Source organism: Cotesia typhae, unplaced genomic scaffold (genome assembly GCF_013202065.1).
Source record: "Cotesia typhae breed Kobodo isofemale line unplaced genomic scaffold, CoteBio_Ctyphae contig_20, whole genome shotgun sequence".
NCBI classification, from domain to species: Eukaryota; Metazoa; Arthropoda; class Insecta; order Hymenoptera; family Braconidae; genus Cotesia; species Cotesia typhae.
In genome coordinates this window covers 824,496-836,983 of record NW_027423725.1, presented here as the reverse complement: position 1 = coordinate 836,983, position 12,488 = coordinate 824,496, and the positions used below count along the sequence as shown (strand labels likewise).

Here is a 12,488-nt window from a genome sequence, read left to right as displayed (position 1 = left end):
CTAATATCCCAGAGACGCTAATTAATTTATTATATCATATCTATCATTACCTTGCAACCTTACTGAAGATTCAGAGTGTCCTAGTGCGTTAACCGCGGCACACACGTACCCTCCAAAGTCCTTTTTCTCCAAATTGTGTATCGTCAAATTCATCTGCCACGTGTACTCGTTTAACGCCGACTCCGACATTGTGTACTTAAAACTCGGCAGTAATTTTTCTCCTGAAATTCAATTAAAATTAAATTAAATTATTCACAATTAAAAATTAATTAATAATTACCTTTATCGCGGTACCAAGTATTCATAGCGCGCGGTGAAGCTTCCACGGTACATTCCAATGTGACATTTCGATTAATCGGCGCTCCGACTAATTGATTTGTTACTTTTGTTGTTGGCTGAACTGTTTATTAAAAAATATCCAATTAATTATATTTATTTATTTATTTGTATTAAATTTTATTAAATTGAAATTAATACTTACAGTGTACTTGTACGTTATAACGCTTGCTTATGGTTGGTGGAACTCCATTACTTGCTATGCATAGATAATTTCCCATTTCGTTTCTCATGATTCCGGTTAGATTTAAAGTTTCACCTTCTAGGCTTTTTACGGCTGGAAATTTTCAATATTAATTATAATTTTACAATTTTTTATTTTTATTTTAGAAATTTTATAAAAAAAATTCATTATTTGTATTTCTGATTCATTATTTTTAGTTATGTCTATCGGTTCCAGGTACTGCGCATGCGCAAAAAATGTTCCAAGAGCTACGCATGCGCAAAAACAGTTCCAAATAAATATTCAAATATTAATCTTTTAAAATTCATGAATTTATTCAATAAATTTCATTAAAAATCGACATTTTAGGAAAAAAATATTACAATTGAAGCAAAATTAACAATCGAATTAATTATCACCAACATTTAAAACTTCTTATGTTTAGTCTTGATAATTATAATCAATAAAAATAAAATAGTTGTAAATAATTATAAAAAATAGTTATTTTAAAAATTTTGTACAAAAACAAATAATTTTATATAGTTCGTTCATAATTTTAAATTATGCGCATAAATGGTTCCAATTACTGCGCATGCGCTCAAGCTGTTCTAATAACTGCGCGTGCGCAAAAACAGTTCCAGATAGATTTTTAAAGATGTATCACTTGCAATTAGCAATTTAATTCATTAAATTCGAATCAGTAATTAGATTCTCGGTAGAAAATATTGAAATTAAAAATAAATTACTATTCTTACTAATTGAAACAAAAATTAAAAATCTACCTTCATTTATATTTTATATATTATAAAATAAAAGATAAAAAAATAACTTACAAACTTTCTCTCGACCCTCTTCTCTAAGAGTTATGTTTCTGCCATCTTCTCGTCGCCACGTAACTGTCGGCTGCGGAATACCCATAGCCACACACCGCAATTTTATATTTCCTCGCTCTCCAGTCACGTACCCGTCTGTTGAATCGTCGTCCATTATATCCGGAGGTATTTGCACCACCATGTATCCCATCTTTAATTTAATTTAATTTTATTTTATTTATATCGCTACACTAATTAGAAACTTAATTAAATACGCTAATTTTAGGATTAATTAATGAAAAGAAATTAAACTCACTTGACTGCGCATCGGATCAGTATTGACTTGACACATGTAAGTACCGGAGTCATTTTTCTGGACATTTGCGATGTGCAGTTTCCAAGTGTCGTGGCCATTGTGCGTTACTGATAGTCGGGGGTTGTGTGTTACCATGTGAGTATGAATTGCTAGTATTGCTCGCGAGTCTGATTTTATCCACGCAACCTAAAAGTAACAATAGTTAAGGACACACGGATTATACTGAATGAAAAAAAATTCAGATAGTAACCAGTATAATCCAGATTACAATGAGTATAATCCAGATATTACGCAGTATAATCTAGATATCACGCAGTATAATCTAGATATCACGCAGTATAATCTGGATTAAAAAATTGAGAAAATTGAAAAAAATGGCTTCATGCTCTTAAAATTAGATTCTAATATGTCAAACTCGGATATGATAAAAATTTAAAATCATTGCGATTAATAAATTTTGAAAAATTGAGATTTTTTTATTTTTAGGCATGTAAATTTTTTTTTCGGCTGGTGACAAATTGTTTAATAATATTTCAATTTTTGAATTAATTGATAAAGTTTGAATTATAGTCGTTCTATATACTTATACTTTATAATCCTAAACTTTGTTCATAGTGATATAATAATTTATTTACTTATTATTTACTATTAATTGTTATAAAATTATATGGGGTCAATTGAACCAGCAGTCCCGAGGACGATTGAACCATACGGAGAAGCATGGGACATGCGCGCGCATCTTGACTCTACGTGAAAAAACTCAGAGAAATAACCTAACAATTTGATGAACTGAATTTGTAATGAAAATTATTTTTAAACTGATTTTTAATTTATTTAATATAATATCTGTGCATTAAAACGGTGCAACAGTAATATTACCAAGTAACAATTAATATATTATTTATTAAAAGTTCGGGTTTGAGTTTTAAATATTATTGGTTCAATTGACCCCAAGCAGTGGTTCAATTGCCCCCGAGCGGGGGTCAATTGAACCATTCGACGCGTTTGGATAAATTAATAATTTTTAAAAATTCACGTTGTTTATTGACTAATTTATGTATTGATAATGATAGTAGACATAATAAACTACCATTCCAAGAAAAAAAATTTATTATTTAGTTTTAATGCGAATAGTAAAAAATTACTAAAATTTTTTTGGTTCAATTGACCCCCTTCTCCCCTACTTTATTTTATTAAATAAGTAAAAGTCATTAATTATTAAATTGTTCAAATTTAAAAGTTTTCATAATTTATTTTATTGAAAAAATAATTTTAAAAAAATTATAAGAAAAAATTCCACACTGTTAAAGATCTTAAAAATTATCTGTGCAATTTTTTTTTTTTAAGTATTCTGTGATTTGTAATTTAATTGATGAAAAAAAAATCAAAAATTTTTAAACGTTGGTTAATTTTAGTGTTATAAGATCTCCTTAATAATTTTTACAATTTAAAAATAAATACCTTGTAAGAATGCAAATGATTGACGACACACGTGAAGAATACGTCCCGTCCTTGGGTTACCGTATGATTTTCAAGAGGTGCTAAAAATATTGGCAGCATCTCCGGAGTTATTTGACCTGAAAATTAAAAATATTCATCGAAATAAGAATTAATAATAAATTGACTTGTTAAAAATAGAAAAGTGAAAAATTAATAACTTTAATTGTATGTTAGTGTCATTTTTTGTGAGGATATTGTTGGATATTCATCCGAAAACGAACAAATTAAGCATTGCATCTTTCATAGCTCATTAAGTTTTCAATGAGTAATTAGTCAAGTTGTCAATTGAACTCAGTCTATTTTTGAAAATAGTTCGTTTATATTTTACGGAATTAATTGTAAGATAATTTTGTTACTGTCAAAAATAATTAATTTTAATTCGAGAATAAAAGTTTTCATTTGTGTATTAATGAAAATTGATTTGTGATACTAATATATCTTTTAAATTTATAGATCGAAGTGTAGGAAGTATATAAAAAATTTGTTCGAAATTTTAAGTCAAATAATTCATGATGTAATTTTTGGAAAATATATATGATGCTTTAAATGGTTGAAACTTGGTAAATATGCATTTTTACGAAAAATTATTTGTAAAAAATTTAATAAACAACAAAAAAAAGTCTGATTAAATATTTTGATGGAATTAACTATTTGAGTTATTGGCTCTTGAACTATCTTGAAACTTTATTAATAAAAAGCAAATATCAAATTTTTTATAAAAAATAATTTTTTTTTTTGGATCAAAAATATTTCTCTTCAATCAACTAGTTATTGTTTAGTGCATGGCGACAAAAAATAGAGATTTTCCCTATTTTTACATTAGAATTTTACCAATGGTAACACAGGAATTTTTTTTTTTTATTAACATGATAGAAATATCCATGTAACATAGGAAAAATTCATTTATGACATGAAAAAAATTTTTTTTCAATTGAAAAAAAATAGAAATCGCAAAAACACCATTCTGAAATTTTCAGGGTATTTGTAGAAAATGTCAAAGTTTCATATGAAAGAAAGAAAAAAGAAATTAGAAATTTTTATCATCGAGAAATTCGGAGTTTTTTTGGAAAATCTAATAAATAACAATGAAGATAGGTTTGAATAATTTTTTTCTATTTTTTCTCAAAAAGAACATTTAATAAAAAAAATTTTGAAAAAAAAAAAACGTCCCTATAAGTCAATTTTTGAAAAAGTTATGGCAATTTAAGCCACACCGTCCATAATCTGGTGGATTTTTAATTTTTTCGAAATGTAAAGCAAAATTTGAAAAAAATTTCCTCGAATTTTTTTATCACAAACCGACTGTATATCACTGTTTTACTTTTAAATTATCTAAAATTGCTCGATTTTATCTAAATTATCATGAAAAATAATTTAGATAAAATCTTATTAAATTTCAATATTTACATTTATATTTTTGACATATTGATATTTTTTTAATTATTTTTTCTGAACTCGTTTGTCCTTATTTCCATTCTCATCTCGCTTTATCTTCAATACATTGAGCATTCTCCCAGAAATACCAGAAATTCCGTGAAGATTGGAACGTTTGTACGGGACAGGTAGTAAGAATGCATTCCAACATTCAAAAGCTTCTATATACATAGATTGCATACAGAATAAAGGACAGATATATATGTATATACATATGTAGTGTTGTATAGTGTAATGTAGCAAGAAACTTAGCTTTTATTTCGAAATAAAACTACTCAGATTCCACCTTGCTATATGTATATAAATTTTTTTATTATTATTTATCATTATTATTATTATTATTATTATTATTATTTTTAATATCAGTTTTTCCTTTCTTAATAAAAAGGCTCATGCGAATAAAATATATTAAAAAGTATTACAGCAAATATTAACTGACAGAACTACTAAAATTTTACGTCTGATAAATAAAAAGTTGTATCACTTGTTTGTGTACTTTCGCTTGTAATTTCTCTATTCTCATTCATTTTTAGTATTAGTTACAATGATTGGGTTCGTTTTATGTCAAAGTCGCTTTTTCAAAGTCTGGATTGTAATTAAATTTTTTACTTGCGAAATTTTAATTTAGTTTTTTGTCAAACGTTTAATTATTACATTATTTTTGTTTGAGTTAATTTATTAATTATATTTTAATATGAGATTTGAAACTAAGACAGTTGCAGCGGTCAGAAAAAATCGAGTTAATTTTTTTAATCAAAGAGATTGATTTTTCAGAATATTTAAAAAAAAAAAAATAAAAAATAAATTTTTTGGAAAAAAAAATTGAAATTTTTTTTTTTTTCAAATTTCTTGAAAAATTAATCTCTTCGATTGGAAAAATAAAGATTTTTGAGAAAAATTTTTTTTTATTGAAGAAATGAATAAAAATCGAAAAATTGCTCATAATGGTGATTTTTGCAAAAACAAAGAATTTGAAGCTTCGGGGTACTATGAAAAAAAAATCGCAGCGCTTTGAATTTTTCAGGGATTTTAGGGGACACTTGAAGGTTGAAAAATTACCGACAATATCCTTTGTTCATCCATTTTATCCAAAGTTATACCAAGTTATCCAAATATCCTTAATTATGCGAATTTTTGTCGTTTTTTCAGTTAAAGTTTTTAATTAAAAAAAATTTTTTTTGACAAAAGCTATTCACGGTATCTTATGGAGAATATCGTGTAGTTTTCAAAACCGTCCTTCGATTTCCTATACGATCATTATTTCCAGAGTTATTGATTGTCAAAGTTAAAAAGTACTTTTTTGTTTTGACTGACGATAACTCCGCGGCAAATCATCGTACAGGCTTTTTGATTACGTCAAATTGAAGGGCATTAAATTTTCTAAAAAAGATTTTCAGTGAAACAATGGAAAAAAATTTTTTGAAGCTCGTAGATTTTTTTGAAGACGAGAAAAAATTTGGAAAATTTTTTTTTTTTTTTGTAGTTTTCTTAGGATTTCTCCAGACCTAAACATGATAAAAAATTTTCATGATCATATCTGAAAACTAGACACTTGGAGCTACAATTTCTTTTTTTTTTTTTTTTGCTGTACGATCATTTTTCTTGGAGTTACAGCTCGTTGAAATTTTCTAAAAAAGCTTTTTAGCGAAGGTAAAAAAAAGTTTCTTATAATTTTTTAATATTTCCAATATTTGACCCAGAATTTCAAAAATTGTAACTTGAACATTAAAAACTTTAATAAATAAACCAGTTTTTTAAATTCTTAATTATAATTTTTTTAAATATAATAATAATTATAATTATATTAATAATAATAATAATAAATATTGATTTGAGGGTAATAAATTAAATAGTGTAATAAATAATGAAATATAATTTCTACGTTACAAATGTGTCACACGTGTAAAAGAATGGGCAGCACATTGAATATATGAATTTTCTCAGCAATTCAGTCAGTCACACTAGCGATCGTTATTGGAAAAGTGAGCAAAAAGTAAAGTTAAATAAAAAAATAAAAAAACCCGAACAAAATTGCTGACTTAAGAGATTGCGACTCAAAGTACTCCTGCACTAAAGAAAATAATAAATCTGTAATAGAAATTTTTGACCTTACTCACATGTTACCTAACATATAACGCTGCAGCGTTATAAATATTTTTCCCGAGTGCTTTGATGGAAAAAAAAGTAACTTTAAGTGCTAAAATAAAAATGAATGTTTGTAATGCTAAAAATAACTAAGTGTTGAAAAGAAAAAAATAAATAGACGATAAAAGTTGAAATAAAAAATAACAAAATAAGAGAAAGAGAGAGAGAGAGAGAGAGAGAGAGAGTGAATGGTAGACGTAATAGTGAGCTGAATGAAGCCCTGCCAAATTAGAATTCCTTGCGTGCCTCTGGCCGAGCTATAAAAGCTCTATGAAAATGACATTCACACTCTGAATTACTATTGCAAGTCGAGAATTTTTACATTTACTCCGATATCATTGCTGTTTTATTTTATTTTATTTTATTTCTTACTTTATACACTTAATTTTAGTGATATGCACAAGGAGAAAAAAACATAGGGTTTTTTCCTATTTTTCCAATATTAACATGGGAATGTTGTTACATGTAACAAAAAAAATTCATTTATCACTAATATTTATGTAACTTAATTTAATAATTACAAATTTACATAATAATTTTCTCATTCGAGCAATTTCAGATAATTTAAAAGTAAAACAGTGATATACAGTCGGTTTGTGATAAAAACATTCGAGGAAATTTTTTTCAAATTTTGCTTTACATTTCAAAAAAATTAAAAATCCACCAGATTATGGACGGTGTGGCTTAAATTGCCATAACTTTTTCAAAAATTGACTTATCGGGACGTTTTTTTTTTCAAAATTTTTTTTATTAAATGTTCTTTTTGAGAAAAAATAGAAAAAAAATTATTCAAAACTATCTTCATCGTTATTTTTTAGATTTTCCAAAAAAACTCCGAATTTCTCAATGATAAAAATTTCTAATTTCTTTTTTCGTTCTTTCATATGAAACTTTGACATTTTCTACAAATATCCTGAAAATTTCAGAATGGTGTTTTTTCGATTTCGATTTTTTTTCAATTGAAAAAAAAATTTTTTTCATGTGATAAATGAATTTTTCCTGTGTCACATAGATATTTCTATCATGTTAATAAAGAAAACATTCCTATGTTATCATTGGAAAAATCCTTATGTTTTTTTCGCCCTGTATCATTTACACGTACAATATCACTGTCAGGTACAATTTAACATTACAAAACAGGATCTTAATTTTAACAGAGCGCCTAATCTCAAGCTTAAGGTATGCAAATATTTATTACAGATTAATTCACTTTTTATAAATAATATAATTGATATTAAAAAAAAATTTTACCATCATAATTACCATGCATCTTTCTCTATCATGCTTGGTTCGTTAATTTTTTAAATAATAATGCATGCCAATAAATAAAGAGCCGTCAGGTGGTTAATTCAAAGGAAGGCCCTAATTAAACACCCAGACGTAGTGAATTCTAAATGGGTTTTTAACCAGGACTATTACTTTGCTCCCTACGTCTCGAGTAATTCGTCGTTGGTCCCACCCAAAGACACCAAGATATCCAACATTATCCACCCTCCGACTTCCGTCCTCCATTCTGCCTCTCTTCTTGTGTACACACACAAACATACATATACTTATGTACACCCACCCTCATATACCTTCGCAATGTATGCATCTATACATAAAAGGAGGTTCGAGGCGCCAAACTAAATCATGGTGGATTTAAGTGGATTGTATAAACCCCTTGGGTCCAACGATGTATTACCGTTGTATGGCCATTACGGGACATACAATCCACTGCAATGCTTTCCCTAATATAAGAAATCTTCTGCAGTCAGGTACATATATACTCTATGCATTACCTATTATACAAACATAAATATATAAGCATACAAATGTATACATGTAATATAATACCAAATATAAATTAGAATACAACGGCAATAACAGCGGAAATTTACTTACAAGTACTCAGAAAATTAAATTAACTTTATTCATGAAAAATTTAATTGAACTAAGAAAATAGGGGTAGGGTAGAAATTGATTTTATTGCTTAGATTTTTTTATTTTTTGGGATGAAAATTTGTTATTAAGAAGGTTCGAGCGAATCGAATGTGAAAAATAATTTCCAATTTTGAGCTTTGAAATTAAGTATACGTACAAATAAAAACGTCATTTATCTAATCTCAAAATTTTGAAAAGATTAATTGTTTAGTTACTTCGATCATATTTTTTATCTCGAGACTTTAATTGTTTTTTTCAATATTAACCTTCCAACTTTAATAAATAAAAAAGTATAAGGGAGAAGGGGATCAATTGAACCATTCGAATTAAAAAATTGAAAAAAATGAAAAAACGCTTCATGCTCTTAGAATTAGATTCTAATATGTTAAACTCAGATATGATCAAAATTTGAAATCATTGCGATTGATAAATTTTGAAAAATTGAGATTTTTTTATTTTTAGGCATGTACATTTTTTTTTCGGCTAATGACAAATTGTTTAATAATATTTCAAGTTTTGAATTAATTGATAAAGTTTGAATTGTAGTCGTTCTATATACTTATACTTTATAATCCTCAACTTTGTTTATAGTGATATAATAGTTTATTTATTTATTATTTACTATTAATTGTTATAAAATTATATGGGGTCAATTGAACCAGCAGTCCCGGGGACGATTGAACCATACGGAGAAGCATGGGACATGCGCGCGCTTCTTGACTCTACGTGAAAAAACTCAGGGAAATAACTTAACAATTTGATGAACTGAATTTAGAATGAAAATTATTTTTAAATTGATTTTTAATTTATTTAATATAATATCTGTGCATTAAAACGGTGCAACAGTAATATTACCAAGTAACAATTAATATATTATTTATTAAAAGTTCGGGTTTGAGTTTTAAATATTATTGGTTCAATTGACCCCAAGCAGTGGTTCAATTGCCCCCGAGCGGGGGTCAATTGAACCATTCGACGCGTTTGGATAAATTAATAATTTTTTAAAATTCACGTTGTTTATTGACTAATTTATGTATTGATAATGATAGTAGACATAATAAACTACCATTCCAAGAAAAAAAAATTTATTATTTAGTTATAATTCGAATAGTAAAAAATTACTAAACTTTTTTTGGTTCAATTGACTCCCTTTACCCCTAACCACATACATTTCTGATATATTTTTCATATATACATATATATAGTATACATTTTAAAGATATAAGCTCATCCCGATGTTACACTCATCAAGAGCTTTCATTTGAATACCCACATGCATTTTTATATATTTTTTATATATACATATATATAAATATGTAAAATATATGAAAAATTGATGTGGGTACTCAAATGAAAGCTCTTGAAGAGTGTAACGTCGGAGTGAGCTTATATCTTTAAAAATATCAATAATTCACGAGATACAAGGTCGTTTTTTAATTATGTATCTAGAGATAAAGCATTTTTGACTACAGCTTAAATACTTATCATAATAAATTGACTATTAGTAAGAATGATATGAAACCTTGAATATTAAATTTCACTAAAAAAATCGATTTTATCATGTAAATACACTGGCCACAAAATTCTGTTCATTCTTTTAATAATATAGATTTAAACCAAGTTATCTTTTACTAGTTTATATATATTATTTTTATATTGCAAAAAAAAAAAAAATATTACAAAAAAAGGACAAGACATCTTTCTTCTTTCATGGACTTATCATACATGTTTTCGCGACTTTTAGTTTCAACATGGATTCTCTTTTAGACGAGCATGTGCCACATGTGAAGAATTTTACTCACTAAGTTTTTCTTTTCCGTAACTTTTAAAATATTGTTTCTTTCTTTCTTTTTTAGGGAAATTATTTTTTCAGGGATTTAAAATACTTTGCGGTTAGACGGTGAGAAGAATATATAATACTTAGTATACTTGTTATTTTTGTTTATTGGTTTTCTTTTGGATGCAGGTGCAGATTTACGGAAGATGGATGGAACTTTTTTTTAGTGATGAGACTTTAATGATTTTGAATTCATAAATTGGAACTTTGGGCTCTACTTTGGATATATAAGGCTACAAACTAAAAGTCGCTTGGATAAAATTCTCACCGAGTATATGTGAATTAAATAATGTGAGGGTTTTTATAAATAATTGATAAACTTACATGAACAAGCGTGGAAAATTGCCCAGAGCAACGGCAACTTGAAAGCTGCCATCGGACTCAATGTTGAGTTATAAGTCGGTTTAAATCTGAAATATGAATAAATCTGGTTAATGTTTTGGACTGCACTAGAGGTGAGCTTTATGTTCTAGATTTAAAGAGAGTTTTTGTATCAAAGTTGGTAATTTTCAGGGTATTTAGTTCTGTGTAAAAACTATGTAAATTATAATTTTGAGGGGGAGGGTCAGTGAAAAGATGTGAGCTTTTGAAATATTTGGTTATTCATAAAGAGAAGAGTTTTAAAAAATACATATAAGGCATTAACTGTCTGTAACTTTTTAAATATGCGTTTTTATGGAAAATGGAAAAAAAGATGATTGATAGAAAATTTAATGAGCAACAAAAAAGGTTTCGTTGACAATTTTGATATAATGGATAGTTTGAGAGTTATACACTGAGAAAAAAAAATATTTTTACTCAATTAATAATTTCTTGGTTCAAGAGATGACGATCAAATATTCTATTATTATTAATTATTAATTTTTTAAGAGAACAGCATCAATATTTATATTTGGATAATAGATAAACAAGAGTAAAAATTATTTCAATCAATTTAATAAGTTCTTAAGCTAGGAATACATATTTTTGAAAATTTCCAAGAATATAAATTCTTGAATCAAGAAAATTTTCTTAATAAAAATATTTTTTTTTCTCAGTGTAGGCTTTTAAAGGATTTAAAAATTCGTACTGAGGTTTTCGGGAAGCTTATTTGATGTTTTAACTGATTGTAACTTTGTAAATATGCGTTTTTTTTAAAGCTTTGTTGACATAGGAATTTTTCCAGTAGTAACATAGGAATTTTTTTTTATTAACATGATAGAAATATCCATTTATGACATGAAAAAAAATTTTTTTTTTAATTGAAAAAAAATAAAAATCGAAAAAACACTATTCTGAAATTTTCAGGATATTTGTAGAAAATGTCAAAGTTTTATATGAAAGAAAGAAAAAAGAAATTTAAAATTTTTATCATTGAGAAATTCGGAGTTTTTTTGGAAAATCTAAAAAATAACGATGAAGATAGCTTTGAATAATTTTTTTCTATTTTTTTTCAAAAAGAACATTTAATAAAAAAAATTTTGAAAAAAAAAAACGTCCCGATAAGTCAATTTTTGAAAAAGTTATGGCAATTTAAGCCACACCGTCCATAATCTGGTGGATTTTTAATTTTTTTGAAATGTAAAGCAAAATTTGAAAAAAATTTCCTCGAATGTTTTTATCACAAACCGACTGTATATCACTGTTTTACTTTTAAATTATCTGAAATTGCTCGAATGAGAAAATTATTATGTAAATTTGTAATTATTAAATTAAGTTACATAAATTTTAGTGATAAATGAATTTTTGCTATGCCACATGGATATTTCTATCATGTTAATAAAGAAAAAATTCCCATGTTAACATTGGAAAAATTCCTATATTAACATTGGAAAAATTTCTATATCAACATAGGAATTTTTCCTATGCAAAAATAGGAACAAAATTTTTTTCTGCGTGCAGCTATAACCTATTGGTGTCTTTTTCTTGCCGCAATACCTCCTTAAATTATAAATAAAAAATTACGATGTTAACAGTACTTATTTTCTCTCTGAAATATAATGTGACCCAATGAAAATATATTTAGCGAACTAAAATAAAAAA

At 26.6% G+C, this 12,488-nt stretch overlaps 1 protein-coding gene across 1 annotated transcript in view; it reads right to left on the bottom strand.

The window, feature by feature from the left end:
• Dip-lambda (Dpr-interacting protein lambda) overlaps positions 1-12,488 on the bottom strand; it is a 135,762-nt gene that overhangs the window by 3,029 nt on the left and 120,245 nt on the right. The window contains exons 5-11 of the mRNA XM_074259430.1: positions 10,791-10,876; positions 3,089-3,204; positions 1,628-1,813; positions 1,333-1,522; positions 482-613; positions 281-400; positions 51-221 (exon numbers count right to left, since the gene is read on the bottom strand). Of these exons, the coding sequence (XP_074115531.1) occupies positions 51-221; positions 281-400; positions 482-613; positions 1,333-1,522; positions 1,628-1,813; positions 3,089-3,204; positions 10,791-10,876 (1,001 nt within the window). The remainder of the gene's footprint in view (positions 1-50; positions 222-280; positions 401-481; positions 614-1,332; positions 1,523-1,627; positions 1,814-3,088; positions 3,205-10,790; positions 10,877-12,488) is intronic.